Source organism: Anomalospiza imberbis, chromosome 3, assembly GCF_031753505.1.
Source record: "Anomalospiza imberbis isolate Cuckoo-Finch-1a 21T00152 chromosome 3, ASM3175350v1, whole genome shotgun sequence".
Taxonomy (NCBI): Eukaryota; Metazoa; Chordata; class Aves; order Passeriformes; family Viduidae; genus Anomalospiza; species Anomalospiza imberbis.
Genome location: NC_089683.1, coordinates 39387773 through 39413395, shown reverse-complemented (window position 1 = coordinate 39413395; position 25623 = coordinate 39387773). Strand labels below are relative to the sequence as shown.

At 35.7% G+C, this 25623-nt stretch overlaps 1 protein-coding gene across 1 annotated transcript; it reads right to left on the bottom strand.

Annotated features, from left to right (window-relative positions):
- Positions 1-3513: 3513 nt before the first annotated feature.
- Positions 3514-21426, bottom strand: MANEA (mannosidase endo-alpha). Its single transcript, XM_068184087.1, has 5 exons — positions 21333-21426; positions 15630-16222; positions 12165-12274; positions 9790-9866; positions 3514-8510 (listed from the first exon to the last, which is right to left on the bottom strand). The coding sequence occupies exons 2-5, from the start codon at positions 16177-16179 to the stop codon at positions 7874-7876; spliced, it is 1374 nt and encodes a 457-aa protein (XP_068040188.1). The 5' UTR covers positions 16180-16222; positions 21333-21426; the 3' UTR covers positions 3514-7873.
- Between the last annotated feature and the right edge of the window lie 4197 nt (positions 21427-25623).

Below are 25623 nucleotides of genomic sequence, written 5' to 3'. Positions count from 1 at the left end.
GCTTTGGAAAACGACATTGATATTGCCCAAATCTTAGATGTCTATTTTTACTTTTTTTTTTTTTTTTTAATCAAGGATGGATTTCAGACTCGTTTACAGTTCCAAGCATTGATCTTAGAAGTCTTTTTAAAATTGGTACCATATTTGTCTCCTTTCCTTCATGTGCCTACTGTTAACTTAACACAAGTATATATACTTTTAAGAATTTCATACTTGAGTTCCTTGAAAACCCCTGAATGAGTACTTTTGAGACAGGGTGATTTATTGCTGTTTGTTTTATTGATCCAATCACAAGACCACTTCTATGACATTTTAACATAGGATATTTCTTGATTAATTACCAATGGATACTTGATCCAGCATGAAAATCTCTAACCTCTTCTGTAATAAACACAGATACAAAACACTTTAAACTTCTCTTCTACAGTGTTATCAAAGATGCAAAGGATGTGTGAAAGATTCTTTTGCTGCTCTGATATCTACCAGCACTACTAGCACACTACCAGCTTTCTGTCTGCTTCTGACATATTTTAGAAACATGCATTAAAGAAGGCTCTAGTATTTATTTCTTAAAAATTGTTTGGGGATTTTTTCCTTATTATTCTATTATGTCTTGGCTTCCGTGGTTTTTCCATGGTTTTCTGTATTTACTTCTGGTGGATGGATGAGGGAGGCTTAATTATTTGGGTTTTTTTGTTGTTGTTTTTTGTTGTTGTTGTTTTGTTTTTTAGGTCCAGGAAAAGTTGTTCCTTCAAGTTTAGTACAGGATCTTTTTTTTTTTTTTAGATTTAGAATGAATGCCAGAACTTACCTCTTTTCTGGTTTGATCCTTTGGACAGAATCTGCATTTTACAGTATCTTTTATTTCTAACACCTTTCTTTATTCTGTTGTTTAACTACATGAACTTCTTCCAGACCTCTTAAAAATCTTTTGATTGATACAGTAATCTGAATATGGCTATACTGCCCACATAAAGCCTCCAGACATTTTTTAATTTTGACATCTCTTAAATACATTTCTCTCTTCTATACAGCTTATTTTTTTCAATGTCATGTTACTGCAATGGAGTTAAAATTTTGCTTTGTACTTGTTCTCCAATGTTTTCATTAAAAAAAAAGTACAAATATATGCAAAAAATTCCAAGTGATTTAGTAGATCAGGAAGCTGGTCAGCCAAAGGCTGGACCTAAACAGCAAAGTATATGTACTTTTGGTATGCTAAGAGTACAATTAATACAATTTACCATTTGTATTTTCAGAATGTATTTTATTTTTTGAAAGTAGGTTCTTCACTCACCTGGAATAAAATTTCAGTACTCACCAAGAATCATTTATATGAGACAAAATAAGGACTAAGTGCTTTTCACAAAGCAAATGGCTGGCTACTTCTTTCTCCCCTGAAAATCTTAGTATTATTTCTCATTGATTAACACTGGTTCCTGAGGTTAATGCCTTTAGAAGCCCTCTAGTTTTTTAGAAGTCAACATCAGCTCTTTAGTTCTTTAGAACTAAAGAACTAAACTTCTTTTAGAACTACAGAAGAACACATTTTAAAAAGAAGTACTCACTGTTATTAAAGTATTTTGAATAGTGGCAATGGTATTATGAAATACTGTATTATTGAAAAACATACCATATTTTAAAATCATACTTCTCAAAATTTAACTGGCTATCTGGTCTTAATGAGCAAGCAATCTCAACTCTATGATAAAAGTATTTTCTACCATAGTATATTAGAATTTTCCAAGAAACTTCCATTGAAATCACAACAAACTAACATCCTAATTTTCACTAGTATTCTAAAAATTAACTGAAATTATGGCTGGTACTTTGTTAAATCACATTGCAGTCTGAGAAATTAGTCTTGAGAGATCCTGCTGTGTTTCTATAGCAATGACATCAAGCTATAAAACCAACTCTGAAGACAGGACCCTGCTGTCAGATACATAGTGCTCATTTCCATGGACTAAAAAAACCCAAAAAACCTCATCCCCTCCCGCTCTCAAAAAACAAGAAACTGGCTGTCATTGTGTTGGTTCGATGGAGAGCCAGCAATACACCTCTTCAAGGTTTTAAAAACAGCTACTGTAACTAAATAAAATTGTCTTAAATATGCTAAGCAGAGACCAACTTTAAAAACAAAATTGTTTTCTAAAAATAGTAAATCAGCTCTTAATGCAATAGCAAGCATCAACATTATCTAATAAAACATTTAATTTTCTCCAACATGGATTTTATTTAGCTAGTGTATATTTTTGCTATATGATAATCTATGTTGAAAAAAGTTTAATTTAACCATTTCTAAAATTCTCTACTTTAGAAAAGTCCAGATTTTTACCCATATTTTTAGATAAAAGACCATTGGAAATGAACGTGAATACTTTGATTATTTCTGTCTAAGAACACTACTTAACTGCTAGGATCAAGAAGTGAGCCACTCTGGATCACTCCATGAACACTGACAAGATCTGGGAACTGCTCCAGACTTTTTCTATGCATATAAGGGCAGTAGCATTTTTCAGAAAGACATGAGGAAAATATTGTGTGTAATTGCATAAATTTGCATACACATATTCTAAGACCTAAATTTATTTTAAAAAATGTCCTCACTTTTGAATGTGCTAAGCCAGCTCTGGAGAGCAGCAAGAATGGAATATACAAAATAGAATTCTCATCTCTCCATAAAATCCTCATACTGGATGATAACAGTATATACAGAAATACACAATACTATGCGTGTGAATTAGCTTTATTTTTTTCATACCAGTGCAGTTTGTTGGAATGAAAAAACACATTTTTCAAACACCAAAGAGGAATTTCACACAGCCATGAAAAATAAGATGGCAGTGCTTACCTTCCAAACTTTTTATACCTGAAGAGCATAATATGCTACCAGAATGCAACAAATACTTCATTCTACCCTTCTGTAGTAATCAGTTGTAAGCCATTCTCAGGCAAGGCTATTTGTGTGCCCATCCCTCCTAAACTTCAGTATGAACTGCGAACTTCAGTTTTACTTTGTCAACATACACTGGTACTTCAAGACTCAAAAGACATTTGCAACATCGTGCAGTAGAAAACTCAGCAGCCTAATAAGACGTAATAAAATTAGGCCTAAAAACTTCAGGAGTATTGTCTATTTTAAAAAATTGTGATAAGCCTATTGTTTTCAGTCTAATAAATTCTACACACACATGGTAATAGAAAAATAAAAATTAACTTTCAAAACTCATATTATGAAAAGACCCCACTATCACATATTCCTTTAAAAATCACATTTTTTGGGCATGTATTTATTATTGATGAAAACATTCATAAGCAAAAAGGTCTTCTGTAAATATCACAGGGGATTAAAAGCATTGCTTACTTAAAAGAAGCAGAATCCAGTCTGTAATTTTATTACAATTACATATTACTTTAAAAAATATGACTTCAGGTATATGCTTATGTTGAAATAGACACATAAACATTTTTTATTTTTATGTAAGCAAATTCATCTCTGTCACAGACATGTAGGGTATTAAAAGAAAGGTATTTTTATTTGTGTTCAATTCATATAAAGACACACTATCGATTCACAACAAATTCACTTATACAATATGAAATTCACATCAGGCCTTTCTGCCATGCCACTAATCTTGTGGATTCTTTTTACTGAATATTCCAACTATGAAATCTTAGAAATACAGTCACTTTAGAAATTTAAAGAACATTTAACATGCTGGTCTAAAGTAAAAGATATAAAGAAACAAAACATTGACACAATCTTAATGAAGTAGAAAGATGAAGACAAGTACTTATAGGACTGGGAGAGAGATTGTTCATCTTATATTCAGTGGCAAATAATTAGTTTATAAATTCTTTATTTCTTCTTTTTATGTTCATGAGATTCGGAAAAAAAGAGCCCTAAATCACAGTAAATCCTTATCCATGTGCCCAGAGATACATTTACTGGCAACACAGAGCTGAAAACACTCCTAAGAGATTATTTCAACTGAATATAAGAACCATGTCTGAAATGTGTTAATTCAAACTATGCAGAGAATATACATATCAAATTTCATAACAAAAATGTTTTCACTGAAGAACCTTCTGCTTCAACAACCTCTTAAAAGACAAATCATTGGCACCTCAAAAGAAATGCACTAGACAAATATTATGAACATCAGTGCAGAAACTATATCCACAATAATCTACAGCTTGCCACTAAAACAGTAACAGCATCAGCACGTGTTTGCCCACAAAATTCAGTACAAGATTACAGATCTGACAGACATGCACTACTATATAAGATTTAATACACATTCTTATTTCAGAGTTGATGCACTATGCTTCAGTTCTGAGACAGCTCACAGAACTAAAACAATTTACTTTATCGTAATTCACAATAGCAGAAATGAATGTATAGATTTTCTTTTAAAAATATGTTCTCTTTTTACCACAAGGACTTGCTCCTTTGACTAGATCCCATTTACCCCCTGGTGATACTCAGTCAGTAGTATGTGATTGATTACTTCAGGTATTTCTGTATTTGCGGAGGCGTAACATGGCACAATCTCTTTTAAAACTTCCCATATCACTTTAAGTACTATGAAATAACAAATCAAATGTATTTCACCAGTGTAAAAATATTAAAAACAGTCATTACAGTATTTTTTTTCCAGTTGGCCAAGAAGTAAAACTGGTGGGACACCAAAGTGAAATGGGATCTAGATATTCCTTATATCTATTTCAAATCTCAAAATCATTACAAATGTTCTTCCCTGCCTCTCAATTTTGGTTGCATACTGGGGTCCCCTTTTTTCCCTACTGTAATCTTAAAGCTTGGAGTAACCACCTTCTTAAATACATTCATTTTTCTCCTCCTTTGCCCCTTTTAACTGTGCCCTTGTAATCATCTTATTCCTTTGCATTTGTACAAATCCTTTCCAACAGACCTATTTTTACTCAAATTTCAAATAAGTATCATGACTGCAGCAACAGTCCATAAGCAAAACTCTCCACTACTTATGACAAGAAGCAGCACATTGATTTGCTTTAAGTACAGAAAAAGTATTAATCAGGCAGGTGGGGTAGCTCTAGTAGCTGCTATTCCATCAGCTTTCTTTAGGATCATCAAATTAAATTCTCAACTCTGAAATATTATGTGAGGTGGCATATTTAGGTTTTAAATCACATCAAGCACATAAAAATACACTAAGTGTTCAGGAGTGATGAATTTCTAGGCACTTAATTTTCATTCTTTTCTAGAGAAATTCTGTAAATTCTTCTGAAGGTCCCATTAGACATCAGTGTGCCATGGCCCAAACTACTTCATGGCAACGGTTAAATGATACATTTACAGCAAATCTGGAATTCTTTCAGAGTAATGGAGATCCATTACACTGTTACCATAAACTGCATTTTAAACAAGATAGATCACCTCAGTGGTACAATACCAAACAACAGATTTCAAATGCTTCTATACACAGAAACGAAGGAGTGACTTTCACAGTCACAGAGAAAAACTGCCACTAGGAGACAGTAAGGGCTGAAAGATGAGTGCAAAGTTGTCAAGACCAGTAAAGTGCTCAGATAACTACAGTGAGAAAAGACCAGTGGATGACAAAAGTTTAAGCAAAGGGAAAACAAAGATTCTTGTCCTTTCAAAAGGTTTGATTTCAGAAGATTTTTAATAATATATGCAAACATTTAATTTTCCCCTCACATTTAAAATAAATATAAGGTCTCTGGGCTGTAATAGCATGAACATACAAAAAATTATAAAAATGAGTTATGTATAGCTATTTAAGGGATTTATAGTAAAATAAGTAATATCAAAAATAAGTAAAATAAAAAAGGGAGTAGTTAACTTGAAAGTGGTAAAAGACTAACAAGTGCTTTGTATGTCTCAGACACTATTTTTTGACTGTGGTCATGCCTATGTCTATGTCAGTTTACCCACCTGAGTATAGCAAAACAAAATAAGCATCAGTAAACATTTCTTTCAGAGGCATTTCAGACCTTGCAGAAATGCAACAGGAAAATGCAAAAAAAAAAATATGAAAAGAGATTAGTAAGATTCCAGTAACTCTAGATGCACACTTCAACATGCCAGGTTATGTATCTGCCATTCAATTTCTGCATTTTTTCAAGCAGCTGAGGGCATTAGATGACACCTCATCACTTGAGCAAGCACAAAGAAACAAAAAAAATGAACAGTAAAAAAGTAAGAGATATATAAACAAATCTTTTTCATACCAAAAAGATTCTAGAAATTTATAGTGGTAAGTGGTTTACATTTATTTGGAATGAAAAAGTTTTCTGGAAAAAAAAAATACTGGTTTGGTTTCTGTTTTAACAGAAGTCCTCATATTCACCTTACCAATTAACAGACAGATTACAGTGAGATCTCAGTAAAGAGTGTAATTTTCATGAGTTCTGCTGACATCAACAGAATTCTAGCTGTTATTAGTGGTCACAACAGTCTGAGCATATGAACTAAAACACAGGATCAGAACCTTATATGACAATTAAAAAAAAAAAGTAAACAACTAAGAAAGAATCCACTTTGCTAGGATTAAACATTTGCTGCAAATGAACAAAACACTGCAATTTCTACTATTCCAAAGTTTACGGCTTTGTTATAAAATTCTATGAAAATCCCAAAAAATCGTATTGCTGAGGAGGTATGTCTGTGTGATTGAACCTTTCAAACCTCATAAAAAATGCCAGTTAATAATCACAACATTTAACACATGAGATTCTTAGGACTGAAAATACTCATTTCCAGCCATACCACAACCTTACAGGTAGCATTGTTATTCGGCTTATCTGAATAACAGCAAGATTTTAGTATTTACAATTATGACTTCTGGAACAACTAAATGGACTAGGTGAAAAAGAGAAATCTCAGATTTCAAATTAAACAAATGGGTAGTTGCCTTCATTGCAACCAAACTAGGTTGCCACTAAATCAGAAACAAAAAATGTATTTCCTACAATTAAGTTATTGTAGGACGAGTAAGATACTGAGTTTAGAAACAAGAAATTTAAGAAAGCACACTGGGTCTGTGTATGCAGTCAATCAGCAGAAAATAAGCAACAATGGAAATTTTAATAAATGTTTTGCATCTTTAGGGGGATTTTTCCCCTCAAAAAATGTTTACCACTCTAATTCAAACTTTTTTTTTTGTTTTTAATTCAAAGTAAGAGAAAAAAATGTTCCCGGTCAGTATCCGGTAATCTGCAAAAGTCTACACCATGTACCAAACAGAAAAAATGTAAGCAAACTAGAAATCTTTCATCAGTTCTTTGGAACTTTCTTTCAAATACTATTTTTTTTCCCCAACAAAACCCAGTGATGCTGCAGCACACATAACTCTTCAGTGCTTTTACCGCAAGGTATGTCTTGCATATGTCAAGAACTCCATATTCAAAGCATCATAAAGCATAAATGTAGATTATTCCACACACTATAGACATGCATCCTGCAAGAAGCTATAAGGATTTAGATTACAACATCAGTTTGATTAGAAACACAACTACAGGAATAAAAGAAGGAAGAAACTGTGCCAGTTTTTTGTTATACTTTGGTCATGTAGCATTATCCCATGCAGATGTTCTGAAAACTCAGCATGCAAGTTACAAAGTTAAAAAAAAAAAAAACAAATTAACAACAAAGAGCTTTCCCTGAATATTTTTGAACTAAAATATCCAGTAAGACAGAATTACCAATATTCTCATAATCTTTTTACCTTTCAAAATTAAAATTCAGTAGTAGTGCATATACATTCAAAAGATACAGTAAAGACATTTAGTAACAGATTATTCAGCTCTCAATTTCTTTCTCAATACAGTCAATGCATTAGGAAACAATTGCAGCTGGGACAGCTCACATAAGCCACTGTTCTTGTTCTTTTCTGTACTTCTCAGACCACTTCTGAGTAAGCTCAAGGTAAACATTTGGTTTATGGGGTTTATAATCAAGGTAAACCACCTGTCCAGTCCGTTTAGGGACAGCTTTTTCAATCTGTGTTCCCTCATGCCATTCATTAAAAGATGTAATGGAAATAATTTCTGGCCGCACCAGAAGGGCTGCACTGAAGGCAGTCTCATAGTACTTCCCATTGACACGGTTCCGGGTGTTGTGGTTGTTCCATGGTCGGATGCTGGTATCAATATAACCTGGCCCCACACTTGGAATAAACATTAAGTTGTTACTATCACAAAAGGCTTTTAAACTTGCCCAATTATGATGAGATGAGCCATAGGAGAAGCCATTGGTGGCAAAGTACGTGTACATTCCATCAAAACCACTTCTGTGAATGTCATGCTTATGTCTTTCTTCTACAAGAAGTGCAATGAATAATGCATCATAGGGTGTATTTCGAATACTCTGGGATCCAGACACTGTTAACAGATTTGCCCATATTTCAGGAATTGTTACGTAAGAGTCATAAACATAAAACATGGGAAGAAGTCTGCCTGTGCTGGTCTTATGCCTGTAAAAGGCTGGATGGCTTCCATATCTATAAAGCAAACAAATATCGTTAAGATAAAATTGACCATTTGGAAAATACTGCTGTACAATCTGAGCTGAAGACTTTTCCGAAAAATTAATTTAAAAAGCCAGGACACAGACTTTGAAACACAGCACATCATGTCCACCTTCAGTCCAGTGTTTGCTGAAGTATCAAACCATGTCTCTTCAAAAAAACTCTAAACTACTACAAATTAGCAACTGTCCTGGGTTTGGCAGAGACAGAGTTAATATTCTTAGTAGCTGGTCCAGTGCTGTGTTTTTTAGTTTTTGATTTAGCATGAGAATAAAACTGATGTTTTGTCTGGTGCTAAGTAGTGCTTACCCTAAGACAAGGACTTCTCAGTGTCTCCTGCTCTGTCAGTGAGGAGCTGCACAAAAAGTTGGGAGGAAGAAGGCCAGGACAGCTGATCTAAGCTGGCCAAAGAGATATGCCACACTTCAGAATGTCATGCCCATATATAAACTGAGGGAGCTGCTTGGAAGGGGACTGAACATTGCCCAGGACTGGGCTGGGTACTGCTCAGAAGGTGGTGAGCAATTTGTCTCAGGTTCTGTTACTCTCTCTCCTTCTTCTTTCCATTATCATTCTTAATAATACTATTGGCATCATTATTATAATACTATTTTGTTTCAATCATTAAATTTCTCTTATCTCAACCCACAAAGTCTATCTTTTCCTTCTGATTCACTTCTCCAGTGCTGGGGGATGAGAGGGGCAGTAAGGGGCACCTGGTGGTATCCAGTTGCTGGCTAGGGTTAAACTGTGACAGGAACTTAGTGTCAAACCGTGCTACAGTTATCAGCTTCCTCTGAAAAGCGGTTCTCTAATTCAGCATGAAATAAATACAGTGTAAGCAGCACTGATAAGCAAAACACCAAGCAGCTGTACAGAATTGGTCAAGATAAATTAAAATCATTAGAGGTCAACAAAATAAAGCTCTTTCTGCTAGTCTGTCATTATCAAAATGTATATTTTATTTAATTTATAGATCATGTTGCTAATCTGAAGTACCTGAAGTAAGACTTGTAATATTAAAGACTGTTGAAAGCAATTTAAGTTTGAGAATCTATGTAAAATTCACACTTCAGTATTTAAAAAAAAAAAGACTGATTTTTGCAGCGTTGAAATATGAACAAAGTTCCTTTTAGTTCTCTTCAGTCTTAGTACACATTATAAGCTATTTTTATAAGCTTTAGTTCATATACCAATGTACCCTAAACCAGCAGGTAAGAAACCCCAGGGACACCATTCTGAAAAAACTCACTTGTCAATGATGTACTTGATATTGTGGTACATGCTGCGATCATCTCTGTCTTTGTAAGGTTCAATATGAAAAGTGACCTGAAAGATGAAAACAAGCAACAGCAACACAAACATAAAACACTACTGCATATGTGGGCACCGGGTACTGTATGAAGCACTTACCAGTCAAATATGTAATTCTCTACAGACCAAACATTTCATTAATCTATACTAATAATAATCCAGAATAATCCAACCCTAGTACAACTCCTGCACTACTGACATTAGAAGCTTCCAATTCCAGGAAGTTTGGTATTAAATACTTATGTTTTTTACATTCAAACAGAACACTGCTTTTGTTTACCCTAGACTACAGCAAGTGGTAATCATGCTTCAGAAAAAATTAAAAAGCCACAAAACCAAAAACTTAAAATAAATTATTCTCTATTTGAATGTCAAAGAACTGACAAACTAATGAAACATTTTAATATTTAATTTCTAACTAATGTATTAAAATCTGCTAAAGATAATGCTCCAAGGATAGTTTTCAGAGTCAAAATACATTTTAAGATATGCAAAATGAACACTTTAATTTAAAATTTTATAGATTTATCAACAGCAACAAGGTCTTGGAAATAAATCTAATACAATGTACTGCTGTTGCTCTGAATGTCAAGCTTGGAGCTTATGGAATTGATTAACCAGTATGTGTGAATTCCAATGTAAAAATGAATTTGTTTTCAAATAGACAATCATGGAAGATTACATTACATTAATCAAAGCAACAACTATTTCGGAAGCAATTTTAGAGCAGAATGTACTTAATAAAGTCTTTGACAGCTCTGCAACAGTAGAAAAATTCCATTGCAGAGCCAATCTCCCTCTCTATTAAGTAGAAACTATAGAAAAATAGAGTTAGACTAAATCACTGACTGGCAGTAGAGGTTGAAAAGCACTATAATTTCATCTTTCATTTCCAACTATGAATATCAGACAAATCAAAAGGGCGTATTTTCTCCCAGACTTCTATTTAGCAAACATAACAGAAATGGTTTTTGTATTTTGGCTATGGTCTACTGAGACTCCTAACACTTACTGTAATAACTTACTAGTGCAAGAATGCTTAAAAATATTACAGTGAAGCACTTCCTGCAGTATCTATACTAAATATCTGTATTCCAGTAATTCTTCCAAGTGGTAACAGCAACTTCATTCATACTGCAATCATTATCACACTATTACACACTACTGTACTTTCCTTGGTATCTTATTTCATTTGGCCTTGACTCCTTTGAGACTTGAATGCTAACAAGTTCTTTTAGGTGAGAGCAAACTCCATTAGATGGTCTGAAAATTTTGGGGAAGGATAATACGTTTCTTCTGTCTTTTTAGAAATTTATTATTAGATAGAGTGCAAACTATATCATATAATGCAAATCACACAGGATTTTTAACAGTTTCAAAACTACTTCTGTATGTGATTTAATCATCCTATTTTCCTCCTGCTTGCTAAGGAATTTACAGTTACACCCAGTGACAGGAAATTTCACTGAGAATCTGCAACTTGCATAAAAAACTAAAACCCGAGCAGATGAACAGGCTGTGTTTTCAGTACACAGTACAGACAGCACACTCCAGAGATGAAACATATGCAGCTACTTAAAAACTCAAATTTATTACTTGGGAGAGATTAAAATGAAATACACATTTTCATTATCACAAGTTTTATTCTAATAATAAACAAAACGAAACCACAATTTAAGATTCTACTGATCAATTCATGTATTTTTTTAACTGACTTGATATTTCACCTATTTTAAGAATTCAGTAACTTAGCCCTTCTATCCTGTCATGCCCTGAAGTAACCCTAAAGTCTGAGCAGCATGTCCCTGACCTTATAGTCCAAGGCAAGTTTTTCCGATACTTTCTGGAATAAAGACATTTTATTCAAACTAGATATTTCAAATCTGTCTTTATTTCTCATAGATGCTCACTCCTGACCTCTATGATCAGGTGCTAGAAAGTTATGAAATAATGCAAAATGAAGATAAGTCTTTTTCCTTTCTTAAAGTTTCTTTGTTTATATTTCACTGCATTTCACAATATGTAATACTACCCTCAACTCTCAAGAAAACACTGGAAAACAACATAATGTCTTATTTTAAAAACTGTTTTCTGGAAAGAAATTAGAAAAGATTATAAGTCCACAACACTATACCTTAGATTCTGCAAGCTAAAGCAGATTACAATATTTATTCTGATTGTAAGGGAATATTACTCAGGTCCTACCAAAGTTCAGTGCAATTCAAAGGCTTCCATAACCACAATGAAGTGCAGTATAATAGCAAAGCTTACTTTCCTAATTGGTCCTATTACATGCATCGAGAAATACTTTACCTTTAGGTTATATTTGTGTGCATAGTCCAAAACAACTGGCACCAAATCATCAGTTGGCTCTCCATTTTCATCAGCCATACCTGGTGGGTACCATGAAAGCACTATTACACCTGAAAGTACAAAACTTGAGTTTTAAATCATGTTGTATAAAATATTACAGGTATACTGTAACATTGTCATGAGTTACAGTTATTGATGTGAAATCTTCATAAAATAAATCAGAATCTCAAATCACTTTTTAATCAGTTACAAAATCTCAGTATTCTCAGAGTGGAATTTAATGCCTCTCTTTATAGGACTGCAAAACAAACAGTGGTTAGATCATTTGTCAAGGGAACAAATCTGTACTCAGTGTCCTAAGCCTAGCACTGAAGAGATGTTCCCTCCCACTTTTCAGCACACCACTCCAACCTTCAGGTTGGACAAGGGGAAAAGAGTGTTCCCCTCTAAGGCATTATAGCTATGCCATGATACAGGCAGAGAATATCAAGATACACGGGTTATAGAACAGGCATGAGATGAGAGCTGTGCATGTGATGAAAGAGATTCTTATCTTAACAAACTTTATTCCCCATCTTATTTCTTCATTGTACCTCTGGTTCAAATACAAAACAACCATTTATTACTAGAAGCAGTGACTTCAATCCCACAACCTTCTTTCTTGCTGGTACAGTTACTATGGTGTAATCCATCCTTCCAAGCACGTGAAATTAGTTTTTAAATTTATTATCTTCAAAAATGCTTGAGTAACTCAATAATTTAAGGATGTTACCAGTACTGTGGAGAAAAAAGACAACAAATAACATGTCTTCATACTGTTAATTTTTCTGATGCTGTCCAAGAAAGCAAAAGAACACACTCTTCAGAAAGGCAAAACCCGTTCCTTCTAAAATAAAATGCAGTCAAATAAACCGATTGGATCTTTTAAATGCACAGCTGGAAACAATATCAAAAAGAAGCTAAGTCTGAAAGAAATACATGAAATACTGATGTAGGAATATTTTCCTATCAATGCTATTTAGAACATACAGAAGAATAAGTCAATGTATTTCTTTTTAACTAGGTAATGATTTAAGTAAATTAATAAATTCACTGAACTAGGGAAGTATATATTCTAAATTCCACCTACTTTAGTAACATTATAACATTTCTGACCAAGAATTTCCAACAAACAATTCCAAAATTAGGAAAAAGAAACCATAAATTACAGTGAATACATAATCACACAATATTCAAACCAGAAATTTGCGCTCACCACACACAGAAGGGAGTTTAACTACCCTTAGGCACGTTATGTCTGCATTTTACCAAAAAGAAAATCACAAATAACAGATAATCACAAGAGACAGTCTGCTCAAGGAAAGCAGAATTAAATATTTTACTGCATTTCATCATATTATCTTTTATTTCACACAAAAGAAATAGACTAAATGCAAATTAGTAAGGTGTAAAGGACAAGCAGAACAGCAACAAATCTGGATATCTTGACAAAACCCTCCTTTACACCTTTAGGAAATACGTAAAAGTTCAGGAGACAGAATTGTTGATCAAAGAACCTAAATTCATTTTTGCATTGGTCTTTTCCTAAGAAAGACTACTACACATTTTCTTTCCTGTAGTTAAAAATAAAGTTATGTACCACTTAAAGAGTAAAAAAAAAAGGATGGGCTTGACACTAAAAACAATAAATGTTTAAAACCAGAATAGTCACTAAAACTGAAAGTAGACTATCACAAAAAAGGCTGGTACAAAAAAATAAATTTCCCTAAGCAATCTCATTAATAAAATTTACTGTATTAATCTGTAAAATATTAGGAAATTATTGCAGAAGAATTGTCAAATATAAGAATACAAGGAAGCACTGCATGAGACTTCTGTTGCCTCAATCTCTTATATGCCTCAAATCATTAGACAATATTTGCTGAAAGAACCACTTGTATTTTTCTTTTTCATAAAATCCTTGATAAAGCCTCAAAAATGCCTAGAAAAAATGATTATGTGACTGTAAAATAAAGTCATGGATGAAACACTGGCTAAGAGAGAAAAAGGAGAAACTGTAAATAGCTTCATAGTACACAAAAAATGAACAAAGTATAATTCTTAAAAAAAAGTTGGTAATTTACATTAGTCAAATCTAGATGGAAGAGAACAAATTCAATTGTACTTAAATCCTTAAGTCAGAATAACAGCAGGAAAAAAGTGACTCTTTATAAATATCAGTTATGTTACAGAGAGTGTCACACGAGTCTGAACTGCTCATTCACTTTGCTGAGTTTTAAATTGAAAACTAACTGAAGTTACTAAAAAATGGATTATGCAAAGCATTTTTCCTAGCAATTGGCACCTTTTTCACCAGCAGTACAACCTCTTAGACATCTGTATTAAGAGGATGAGAAACATCACATATTCTTCTAAAGCTGCAAGTGCCCCTCTTGCCTTCATCACACTGTCATAAATTATTTTGGTCTAGGTAAGACTAAAACAGTGCTTACTGGCAACTTGTATCTGAGATTTCTCTGCAACAATCTTGTTACTCCTGTTGATGAAGTTATATTACTGAAGAGGATGAGAAATTTCCTATGCTTATATTAACCCTTGTATAAAATAAAGGTTAGGTTAAAACCCACAGGATGACAACAACCAAGAAGTAAACACTGCACAAGTAAACATCTTAATCAAAATATAACAATTACATTAAACTGTAATGATTAGGTGAATGAAGGAGACTCAATACAAGGTGATTAGCAGCAAATGCTATGAGCTTTGGTCATGTTGTTTCAACTACATTTACAGAAGCCGTTCAGAGTTTAATATTAGCCTATATGACTGCTTATTTTAAAGAAGATTAATATGAAAAGGACCATAAAGCCCAACAACAAGGAACAACAACAAAAAAATATATTGAATATTCTTATGTATACAGTTCACCTTATTTAGAAAAGGGAACATCAATTTGTATTGAAAGAAGATACTTTTGGACAGTAAGGAATTATTACACAATTGTTATTGCACACACCCAGCATTCAGAGGAAAAAAAAAAAAACCACTCATATTTGAACTGGCTGCTCCTGAACTATGTTAGCATGATTTACCGAAACTTGTTCTTTAAACTGAAGCATTCATCTCCAAAAATAAAATACACAAACAACATATTCCAGTCAAGGTTTCTGTTTTTTCATGTATGTTATCAGTGTCTAGCAGTAAGTAATGAAAAACATGTACCTACAGTATTACAAACACCATTCTTACGTTTCTGTGCTGTTACACTCATCAGACACAGCTCAGAAGATGTAGGTTTCAGTTGAGATATAAAGAAATTTATAAAACTCAGAGATATAAAGACATTTACTAGTTTCAGACATTTCCTGAATTACACAGAAAAACAGAAGGATAGCTCAGTTGCGCTCATTCACAGATGTAAGGCTGGATAAATGAACAACATACTGAAACTTTAACATTCATTACCAGTTGAAGCTGTACGCATTTGCTTCATGTGGGCTTCTATGACAGTAGGGTCTTTGGAACTGTAAGATCCAAGTTCTGGATAAAAGTTGGCTCCAATGTCCTCAGGAGGATTATGCCTTCCCTTTGGATAATTGTTTGCAATTTTGGGATCCCAATGTGGCAATAATGGATGATTCCAGTGAATATATTTACCATCAAACTGTGGATTCCCATACCAAGTATAGTAGAATATGTGAAAGTTATAATTTGGAGAAGAAAGCTCCTCTTCCAGCTTTTTTACTGGAGACATAGATGCTTTCATAGTATTGACAGCAATACTATGCAAATTACTGACATGTGTTACAGTATCTCCTTGAGCCCTATTTAGCAAGTTGTGTTTACTGTCTAAGAGCACTGTCCGTTGTTGAAGCTCCGGCAACAAACCAAGTCCAAATGGATCCCCAAAGCCAGCTCTGTCAGGTCTCAGAGTCTTCAAAGCCATCATTATGGAGCAAATAAACAAAATAAAAAGCAACAAAATGATGCATGTTCTTCTGCGAAATCTTGCCATGATGTCATAGTTCAGAATCCCAACAGAACGATTTTGGCCGGAACTGATCAAAAGACAAATATTTTTAAGTCAGATTTCTTATTACCTAGTATTCAGCAATATGAAATACTTCATAAAATCTCTACATAATAAAAATAACAAGAGACAAATGTGATGCATACACTGACTGCAGAACTAACAGACTTTGTGAAGGGTGGGGTACACAAACAAAATCCCATTTCTTTCTTTGAGAACGTGTGTCACATTTTGAGGTTCCACCACCAAAGACTTATATATTTTATAGCGTATTTTACTTTTGAACTTAGTTTTTATCCTAACCCAGATAAATCCCATGAAATGGAAATTCTGATTACATTATTTCGAAACTATTACGTTTTGTAAATGCTATTCAGGTAGCAATAGTATAGAAAATAGAAGAAAAAAACCCAGAAGCCATGAAAGGAGAATAACATAGCAGAAGAAGAGTAAAAAACAAAATGGGGTATGACAGAACTACAGCTTGTGTTCAGAATGCAGGTTTCATTTACTAACCTTTTTACTGGCTTGAGACCAAGCACTTTGCATTCTGTTAACCAATATATTAACAAAATACTCTGGCAAACTAAATTTGAAACCATGATGTTTTACAGCTTTACAGATTTAAAATGTTATTTTTTTTTCTGAAACACATAAGCAAAAAACAGCATAGCACTAAGGATGTATCTCAAACAGAAAGCTTGCAAGTTAGCTGCTGGCAGCCAGTTAGTACAATGTCACAGCTGCCTGACACTTCATGTAGTGTTCCAGGTCTAAATTCAAAACAAGACCAATAGTACACAGCAAGATTTGAATCACAAAACTATGGGGAAGAAAATCAGTATAATGGAAGGCCTGGTTATTTTATTTATAACTTTAATTCCTGTACAACATTATCACCAGAGAACCAGAGAAAAGGATTAACAAAATTTAGGTTACCATAGAATTATGTGGAAAAAGATTATGCATAAAACTGACAACACTAAACTGGAAAATCTAAGAATGAATTTCTGATTCAAGGGTCATTAGACATAGCATAGCTGCGATTTGTATTTCTGTCAATGACCTCCAAATCTTATTTTAATTTACTGAGCTATACACAGGTAGTTTTAAAATAATTGAAAATTATTTTACTTTAGTTTCCTACCAATGTTATAGTGCATTAGCATAGAGCTCAGTTGTCACAATATGCTGCTTACTACTGCTATGATAATTTTAAGTAAGCAATTTTAGAATATGTTTTTTTAACAATACAGCCTGAATTGGAATAGCAGTATTACACTTTACATTACATTTTCAATATTAATCCATTCATCCTACTATCTGCTATAACTTCTGGGATTTATTTGGTTTTCACAGTAAGGTCACTCATTTACTTTAAGAAAAAATCAAGTTAACATTTCAAAAATAAACAACTAAATCCCAATGCACTTTTACCTTGTTAGAGAGTGAACTCAGTTGAATGAGAATTACAGCACTAAAGCCAACAAAGAACAGACGGAACAAGGCAAGACTATGAAAATGATGTTGTTCATTTTGCCCAACTGGATTTTGAAACCATACATTTGGCTACTGTCAAGGAAAATGATTTTAGAGCATACATGCTTACAGGATTTCACATTGCTTTACATCAAAATACAGGGTTCTTTTTCTATGACTAACAATCCATACCCATGATTTGAGAATTCTGTCAGAGATTGTTTGGAGTATAGAACATCTTACTTTAATAAGAAATTAACTTTAAATACACTCAAACTGCTCCTGCTATTTTTCATTATCTTTTCAGTCTTCTTCCTAGTATATTATGCTACCTCTACCTGGTAATTTAATTCAATTTTCAGATTAGATAAACTGAAGTTTTCTGAAGGGTTAGGACTTTTTTTTAAGGAAACAATATTATTCATCTGACTAATGTATTAATATATTCCATTTAATTTAAATTAAATGCCATTGATCTTCATTAAACAACATACAGGACTGCCAGAGATAAACTACCTCTGCAATTATAATTTTATCTCTTCTGTGAAAAAGAATTCATGACTACAATGTCACAAGGTTAGCAATGTTCACAAGGTTTGTCATTTGGGTTTTCCTATTCCATATCAAACAAGTTGGTCCTTTTTATTCTTGGTTGATGTATCAGCTACGCAGTGCTTCCTGTTTAGATCAAGACTTCACTACCATTAAGTCATTTATCTTAAGCGTCAGGAATTGATCTTGGTGCTCCACATTATTTCAACAAGTATTTTTTTTAATAGGGAATACTCACCATTGAAGTATACTAAAAAATGAGCAGCATGCCCACTAGCATTTGACTAACACTGAGACAGACTTTGGTCTACCATATCATATTATGAACTTCTGCTATGCTTATACAGAGGCTCAGCATCAAAGTGCAAAATTTCTAGAATAAGGAAGTGATATCTATGGTAAAGGCTTGTGTTTGGGGGAGACATCAGTCTCAATGACGATAGCATAATTCAGACCTGGCACAAACACGTATATTGTAAAAGCTGCATCAAAGAGCTACAGGTTGGCAGTGCTTCATGTGTCATTTAATCTTGCTCAGATCTACTTTTCAGAGACAGTGACAGATAAACTACCCTTATCAATGCTAGTGCCACAGCAGAACAGCAATACTGGGGAAACAGACTGAGCAAAAACATGCCTGTACAAACAGCTACATGAAGTTATGTCTATCCCTGGAAGTGGAAAAACCTTAAAAATGCATTTCTTATTCAACAGTCATTGGACAAAGCATAGCTGTGATTTTACATTTGTCATGAACATTCAAATTTTAGAGTCTGACTGCAATTTACTGAGGTACACGTCACTCCTACAGCCTTAGGAAGTATCTTGCCTTGGACTTTTGGGTGCACTTGGATCTAACAGCAATTGACTTTCTTGGTAGGAAAAAGGCTGAGTAACTTCAGCTTCATGAAGGTTAAGATCTTACATGCAGTTACCCTGACTCAGAAGCTTTTGGATTCAAACTCCATGTTTGTTGACACATATAGATGTACCGGACAAAAATGTAAGCAGTTTGGGTTCTTTCTCTTGCCTACTCAACAAATTTTAAAAGAAGAAAAAAAAAATCTGTAACAGGCCAGAGTTTCTCCTTTAATGAATACAGATAGTAGTTTCCTTCATAACATGAGAAAAATATGAAACTTTACCGGGAAAAGTTAAAATCTATATTTCCTCAACATCCAGTTCTCTTCTCAAAAAAACCCAGAACATCTGACACAGCTGTTTTACTTTTTAGTTTGTAAGTAACTATACAGAATTAAAAGCACAAAATACATCTAAGTCTATCCCATTATGATCATCTCTGTTCCAAATAAATTTGGGTTTTCTGGTAATAAATAGCATTAAATTCATCATAGTAGGCAAAATTTCCAGCTGTTCTTCTTAAAACAACTCCTTCATGAAGAAAGAAAAGGGTCTGTGAAAAAATCGGACTTATTTTCCTAACTGTTCCACACACTTAATTGAAGGTCTCAAGCTCTTACTTGACAGTGATTTTTTTTCTCCCTCACTACTGGTTCTTATACCCTTAAGTTACTGTGCAGGGAAACCTGCTGTTTGTCCTTTCCACTATATGAAGAAAAAAACATACAGATGTACAGATGATGAGCTTTTGTTTCCCTGCCATGTTTCCCCAAAAAATAATGTTTCTTTAGTCAGGGAAGAAAAAGCAATTTTAAAAAGTGGTTGAAAGGGATGATGGTGCTTAATTACTAGAGATAATTTTGGTCAGGCAACTCAAGTTTCAGTGCCCTGCCCAGTGGGCTGCTTTTTTCAGTTTTACAAATTCCAAAAGAGAAATACACTATGCAAAGAAATTAGGTTCAAATAAAACAGATTTATCTAGTTTAGCAAGAATCAGCAAATACTATAATTTATTTGCTCTGATGTTCCTTAACCACAACAAATGGAAACGCAATATAGGGGAGAGTTCTGAAAATCTAATTTTATTGATCAAGGGTAAGGTCATCTAGAAGCAACCGAGGCTGGTAGCTCATGGATGGGATCAGAGCTTCTCAGCTAAATTATCTAAACTTAGTTTATACTAAGTTTTCCCAGCTCAAAGAAACTGAAAACTCCGAAGTGACAGATCAGCTCTAGATCAAGGCCTTAAAGCCCTGATTCTGGAGCTGCAGTGCAGATGTGCACCTAGAAACATTAATTCAGTTTCCAAGTGATTGACCAGGTGAGGATTGGTAAAAGTGTTAAAAGCACCATTCACATAGCACATTCGGATCTGGAGGTCACAAAGAGTAAAAAGCAACAGAAGCTGACTATATGCGTGGGAACGTTGTAAGAACCAGGGAACGTCTCAGAAACTTTCTGTATATGAAAAGTCTTCTCCTAAAGCATTTTTTAAAAAATAGCTTGAAAATCATAAAAAATGTAAGAAAACATCAGGTCCGGCATGCAGACACTTCACAGCTGTGTTACAGGTTAAAAAGGTATCTAAAAACACTTCCAATAATAGATTTCTTTCGCGTCTACCGAATTTAGAAAAAGGTATTTAAAATCTGACAACCAGAAAACAGAAATTGTGATTTGAATTTAAGAAAGACAGTAGCAACAAAACACAATCCTTCTGGATTCTTTGCTGTAAACGTGGTAAGAGAGCCTCCAGCATTTACAGTATTTGTCTTCAACATGCCAGCCTTCTGTTTCGAAAGGACATGGAAAAACACCTAACTTTGGGGGGCTGCAGGCCATGAGAAGAAAGCAACCTTTAGCCGGTCCTCACCGGGAGCTCCCCGGGGCAGCTCAGAGCCAGGCTGCTTGACAAGAGTTGAAGGCAACGGGGGGGAGCAGACCCAGCTCGCTGCGCTGCTCGCATCCCCTGAGCAAGGCACCGAGCTCCGAGCGCCCACAGTTCTCTCCCACTCCGCGGAACCAAGCGCCAGTCCCCGCCGTCCGAGGAGAATCAGCCGCGGGCGGGAGGCGGGCGAGGCTTCCACAGAGGGAGGAGGGAAGGCACCGCCCGCGGGGCACCGCGGAGTCTCTGACAGCGGCTGCGGGTGGGGGCGGGCGCCGTGCCCTCCCCTCCCGGCCTCTCCTAGCCCCGAGGAGCCCTTCCCCAGTGCCCGGGGCCGGCCGGGGCTCGGCCCGTTACTCACCCGCGGGAGGCAGGGCCGCTGCCGGCGGGCGCGCGCGCGCGCGGGGCGCCCCTGCGGGAGCCGCGCGGGCCGGGCCGGGGCGGCGGCGGCGGCGCGTGCGCCAGCCGGGGCGCATGCGCGGGGCGGCGGCGGCGGCCGGGCCCCGTTATCCTGTGGGGAGAGGCGCGCCGCGCTCCCGCCCATTCCGCTGGGAGCCAGGGTCCTGCGGCTGCTGGAAGGCCAGGGCCTCCGCTGGGTTTTCACATTGTGTTTGCTGGGTGTTTTTTTTGTTTTTTGTTTTTTTGTTTTTTTGGGGTTTTTTTTTGTGGTTTTTTTTTTCTTTTTTTTTTTTTTCTCGAAAGGCGTAAAAAAAAATCTTTCAGTTCATTAAAAGCCTTTGCTGGGTTGTTGGTTACTTTTCAGCTGCGAAATGGAAGTCACTGAATCAATTTAGGATGAGATCATCGACTCCAAGCTATGACTGAACACCTCCCTATCAACTAGACCATGGCACTGAATGCCGCGTCCAGTCTCCTTAAACACGTCCAGGGATAGTGGCGCCACCACCTCCCTGGGCAGTCTGTTCCAATGTCTAATCACCCTTTCTGTAATGAAATTCCTCCCAATGTCTAACCCGAATCTCCCTTCATGCAGCATAACACTTATGTCATCTCATCCTATCACTAGTTGCCTGGGAGAAGAAGCTGACCTTCCCACCCAGCTACAACCTCCTTTCACCCCTGAGCCTTCTCCCTGCTAAACAATCCCAGCTCCCTCAGCTGCTCCTCATGGAACACGTGCTCCAGGCCCTTCACCTGCTTTGGTGCCCCTCTCTAGTCTGATGCCCAAAACTGGGCAAGAAAACAAAACTCTGTAGTCAGACAGCTACAGAGCAGGTATTTGTTTATTCAGTGCTGGGAGTGAGTGGGATCTTTCTGCCAAAGACTCACTCAATCCTCTTTAGCTTTCAGCTACATTTTAAAAGTCCTTCCATGCAATGTCGCAATTACAAAGTATCATTAGCATACTCATATTTGCATAAAGCTGTGTCATGGTTTTATAACAGTTTTTAGCTTCTCTGCGTATGCATCAGTTCCTTCTGAGATGGTCATCAGTCTTCTAGTGGTCTTTTGGTGAAGGCTTCTGTAGTCTTCCTCATGTTTGAACTTTTCAGCTCTATCTTCAGTGCATGCCTGGTGCTTCTTGTTTTTTCAATCTAACTTGTTCTTAGCTAATTTTGCAGTTTGCAGGTTCCATTAAAACTTGCTATCTTGCTCTTGATGGCACATGTTATCTTACTGGCTTTGTTATCTGGCTTGCTTTGCTACCTTGCTTTCTTTACTTGCACATCTTGTTGCAATGTTACTTGTGGTTAACCTTTTGTTACCTACAATTTAGGATTCAAGACAGAGATGTGCAAGTAACTGGGGATTGAATCTGTGTGCAGTGTTTGATATGGCACCTCTGCACCCTTAGAGTTATTTTTCAATTTTACATCAGAATAGGGTGTTCAATACAGTGATACATTGAGAAAGTCAGTGTACTGGGGCAATTGCCCATCCTTATACACTGTCAGCTATATGGGCATAAATCAGTAAAAAATATGTGGATAGAAGTTCAGTAAGTAATCATGTTATATAGTCATTGTGTAGTTACATATAATTGCAATGTTGTAAAAATGGTTTCACTGATCTTTCATACACTGACATTTCATGTATACTTTATTATTTTTTCCTTAGCAGTGAAAATGGGCTACAAATAGTTGTCATAATGAGATTAATAACCAAATCAATGAAACAAATATATTCTTGTCTACTGTAAAAGCAGAAGTCTGAAGGACAGAAGAACGCTTGTGTATGAGCACTGCAGACTGACTCAATGCAAATTGTTTCACTAGGTAAACATCACAGTCTTCCCATTGAATCAAAACACCTCTTCCCTCTGCCATATGAAAAGTGACTGTAATGAATTGGATCCCTGTGGTGTAGTTTGCCTGATTTTTTTGTTAAGAATCTCTCTAAGCCATGAGAGAGAGTACAAACACTGATCAGAATTGCGGTTTCATTAAAATCAAAGGCAAAAAGTCTCATTGATTTCAGCACAGACAGGATTTCACCTCATATGTGAATGAAAAGACTTGGAGTGAGCATCTCATAATGTAGATATAAACAAGTAAATTCAATAACACCCATGGTTCCTTTGAGTTCTGAGAAAATTGAAAGAATTGTGGCATGATGTTTTCTTTATGCTGAGTGAACTTGTATGGAAAAAATTGCAGTAATTCTAATTTCTAATATTTCTTCCATGTTTCTGAATAATTTCATTAACAGAGTGTGTTGTAAGTGATTCAGGAATGTCATGCTTTAATAATGGATTAGTTGGCATATGAATAGTCTGGAGATCAAATTTTGAAATCTGTTCTATATCCTCACATTATTCCCAATCTTTTCATTGCTGTTTTCTCTGTTGTCTTTTCCTTTCTCATTTTTTTCTTTCCTTCTTTGCTTCTCTCTTTCAAAAGAAAAGATATTGTCAGGGTGGTCTTCGCTTCTATTTTATGGAGGATATAATATTAATTTTCACTTTCTCTATACCATCTGGACGAACTTCTAGTGGAACTAAGGAAATTTGTTTGAAAATAAGATATTTAGAAAGTTAAAGAATGTAAAAAGTAAATCTGAAGCATTTGATAACGTTCCATTAAGAGTACATGTTTGCTAGGTTAAAAGTATACTAATGTTAGAGAATAAGCAGGAAAAAAATCATTTAATGAGAAGGAAAAAATCCTAAAAGTTATTGTTCAGGCATAGTTCCATTATGTTAGAGGATTTTTGCTGATTAGACTGAATCTACTGGCTAAGATATCAGAAAGCGACAAAAGGAAACCCATATCACACAACTTCCTCTAAGCCTTTTGGCAAAGTAAGGAAATGAAGTAATTATGTTCAGTTTAAGTTTAGGTAGAACAAGGGATGTTAATGTAATTGTGGTAATATTAATGATTAGCTTTCTTTTTTAATGTCTTGCTTTATATTTATTTTTCCTCCTTGGTTTTTCCTCCTCCTGATTGCTATTTTTTTCCTGTGTAAGGTCAAGATATACTTTTCCCTAGCCTGCCTTCTGATACTGCTATCTTTCCTGTAGCTTCCATTATTTTCTCCTCCATTATATCCTGTGTCTTCTCACTTGTACTGTATTTATAGCTATAATAACCACGATGCACTGTTCTGGCTTCAGAACAAATACAGAAGAGGGAGCAGTCTGTGCATTCTATTCTCAATAGTCCTATCTGTCTCCAAATCATGAATCTCTCTATTTTCCTTCCAGTAGTCATTCTTAAACCAGAACTCCTCCTTTGAAGTTTTGTGAATCTCTGCCACTTTAGCCAATACATAGCCATCTCTTTGAATTTTTCTTCCCAGAGCCTTTTACTGCTGCATCCCATATTTTTCCTGAGCAGAAGCTAAAGATGACCTTTCTTTTATGCTACAAAAAACAGTTGCAAAAGTGATGTTCCATTTTTCTCTGGAAGTTTTCAGTAGCAGTAGAAATAGAGTAACAGTTTGGTTCAGTTTGGATAACTATACTCTTGCTTCTTTAAAAATCTCAAAAGATAACTGTGAAACAGTAAAGTCTGGCTGCACAGACAATTTAGAGCAATGAAATCTTTGATTGTTTGAGTTAAAAACACAGAGATTAATTACCTGACTGCCTTCTAGGGCAGCTATAGATCTTTTTTTGTATTGTGTTTTTATATCTTTGTAGCAGTTCTGTAATGGTTTGCCCCTTCACCCCCCATTTTCTCCCAATGGTTCCACCCTGAGCTCTCCTGCCCCTCCTCCAATGCCCTCCCCTCCCTGGTGCCTTGTCCATCACGCAGCTCCTAATCCCACCCTCCCAAAATCTCCCACCTTGGGCATTGAGTGAGTGGACAAAGGCCAGGGGTCCCTCCCTTAACCTTTCCCCATTGGTTTGTGTTTCTGTCTGTCCTTCTGCCTTCCACTCCCCCGAATTCCCCCATTGGGCGGTGAGCGTCCTTCCCCCTTGTCTCCGCCCCAGTACTTAAGGTGATTATGAAAGCCATGTGACTCACTCGGGACATGGAATTCAGAGCTCCTCGGAGCTTACAATAAACCTGAAACTTTTCCCCCGGGCGTGAGTCGACTCCCTCATTACCTTCTCGGACGCTGCCTCTCCTCCATACAAGGCAGACAGTGAAGCGCTATGTCTTAGCTGCTCCTCGAATCTGCCACGAGACACAGGGGAGTGTCCCCCGCTGCTGACCGTGCCTCTGCCGGGCAGGCGAAGTCAG

What these genes read in the sequence shown, in the direction of transcription:
- MANEA (XM_068184087.1), bottom strand. Translation starts at nt 16,179, where the DNA reads ATGGCAAGATTTCGCAGAAGAACATGCATCATTTTGTTGCTTTTTATT. An exon ending in CACACAAATATAACCTAAAG is followed by an intron (nt 9,867 to 12,164) that starts GTAAAGTATTTC and finishes TTCATCTTTCAG; the next exon opens with GTCACTTTTCATATTGAACC. An exon ending in ATCAAGTACATCATTGACAA is followed by an intron (nt 8,511 to 9,789) that starts GTGAGTTTTTTC and finishes TTTGCTTTATAG; the next exon opens with ATATGGAAGCCATCCAGCCT.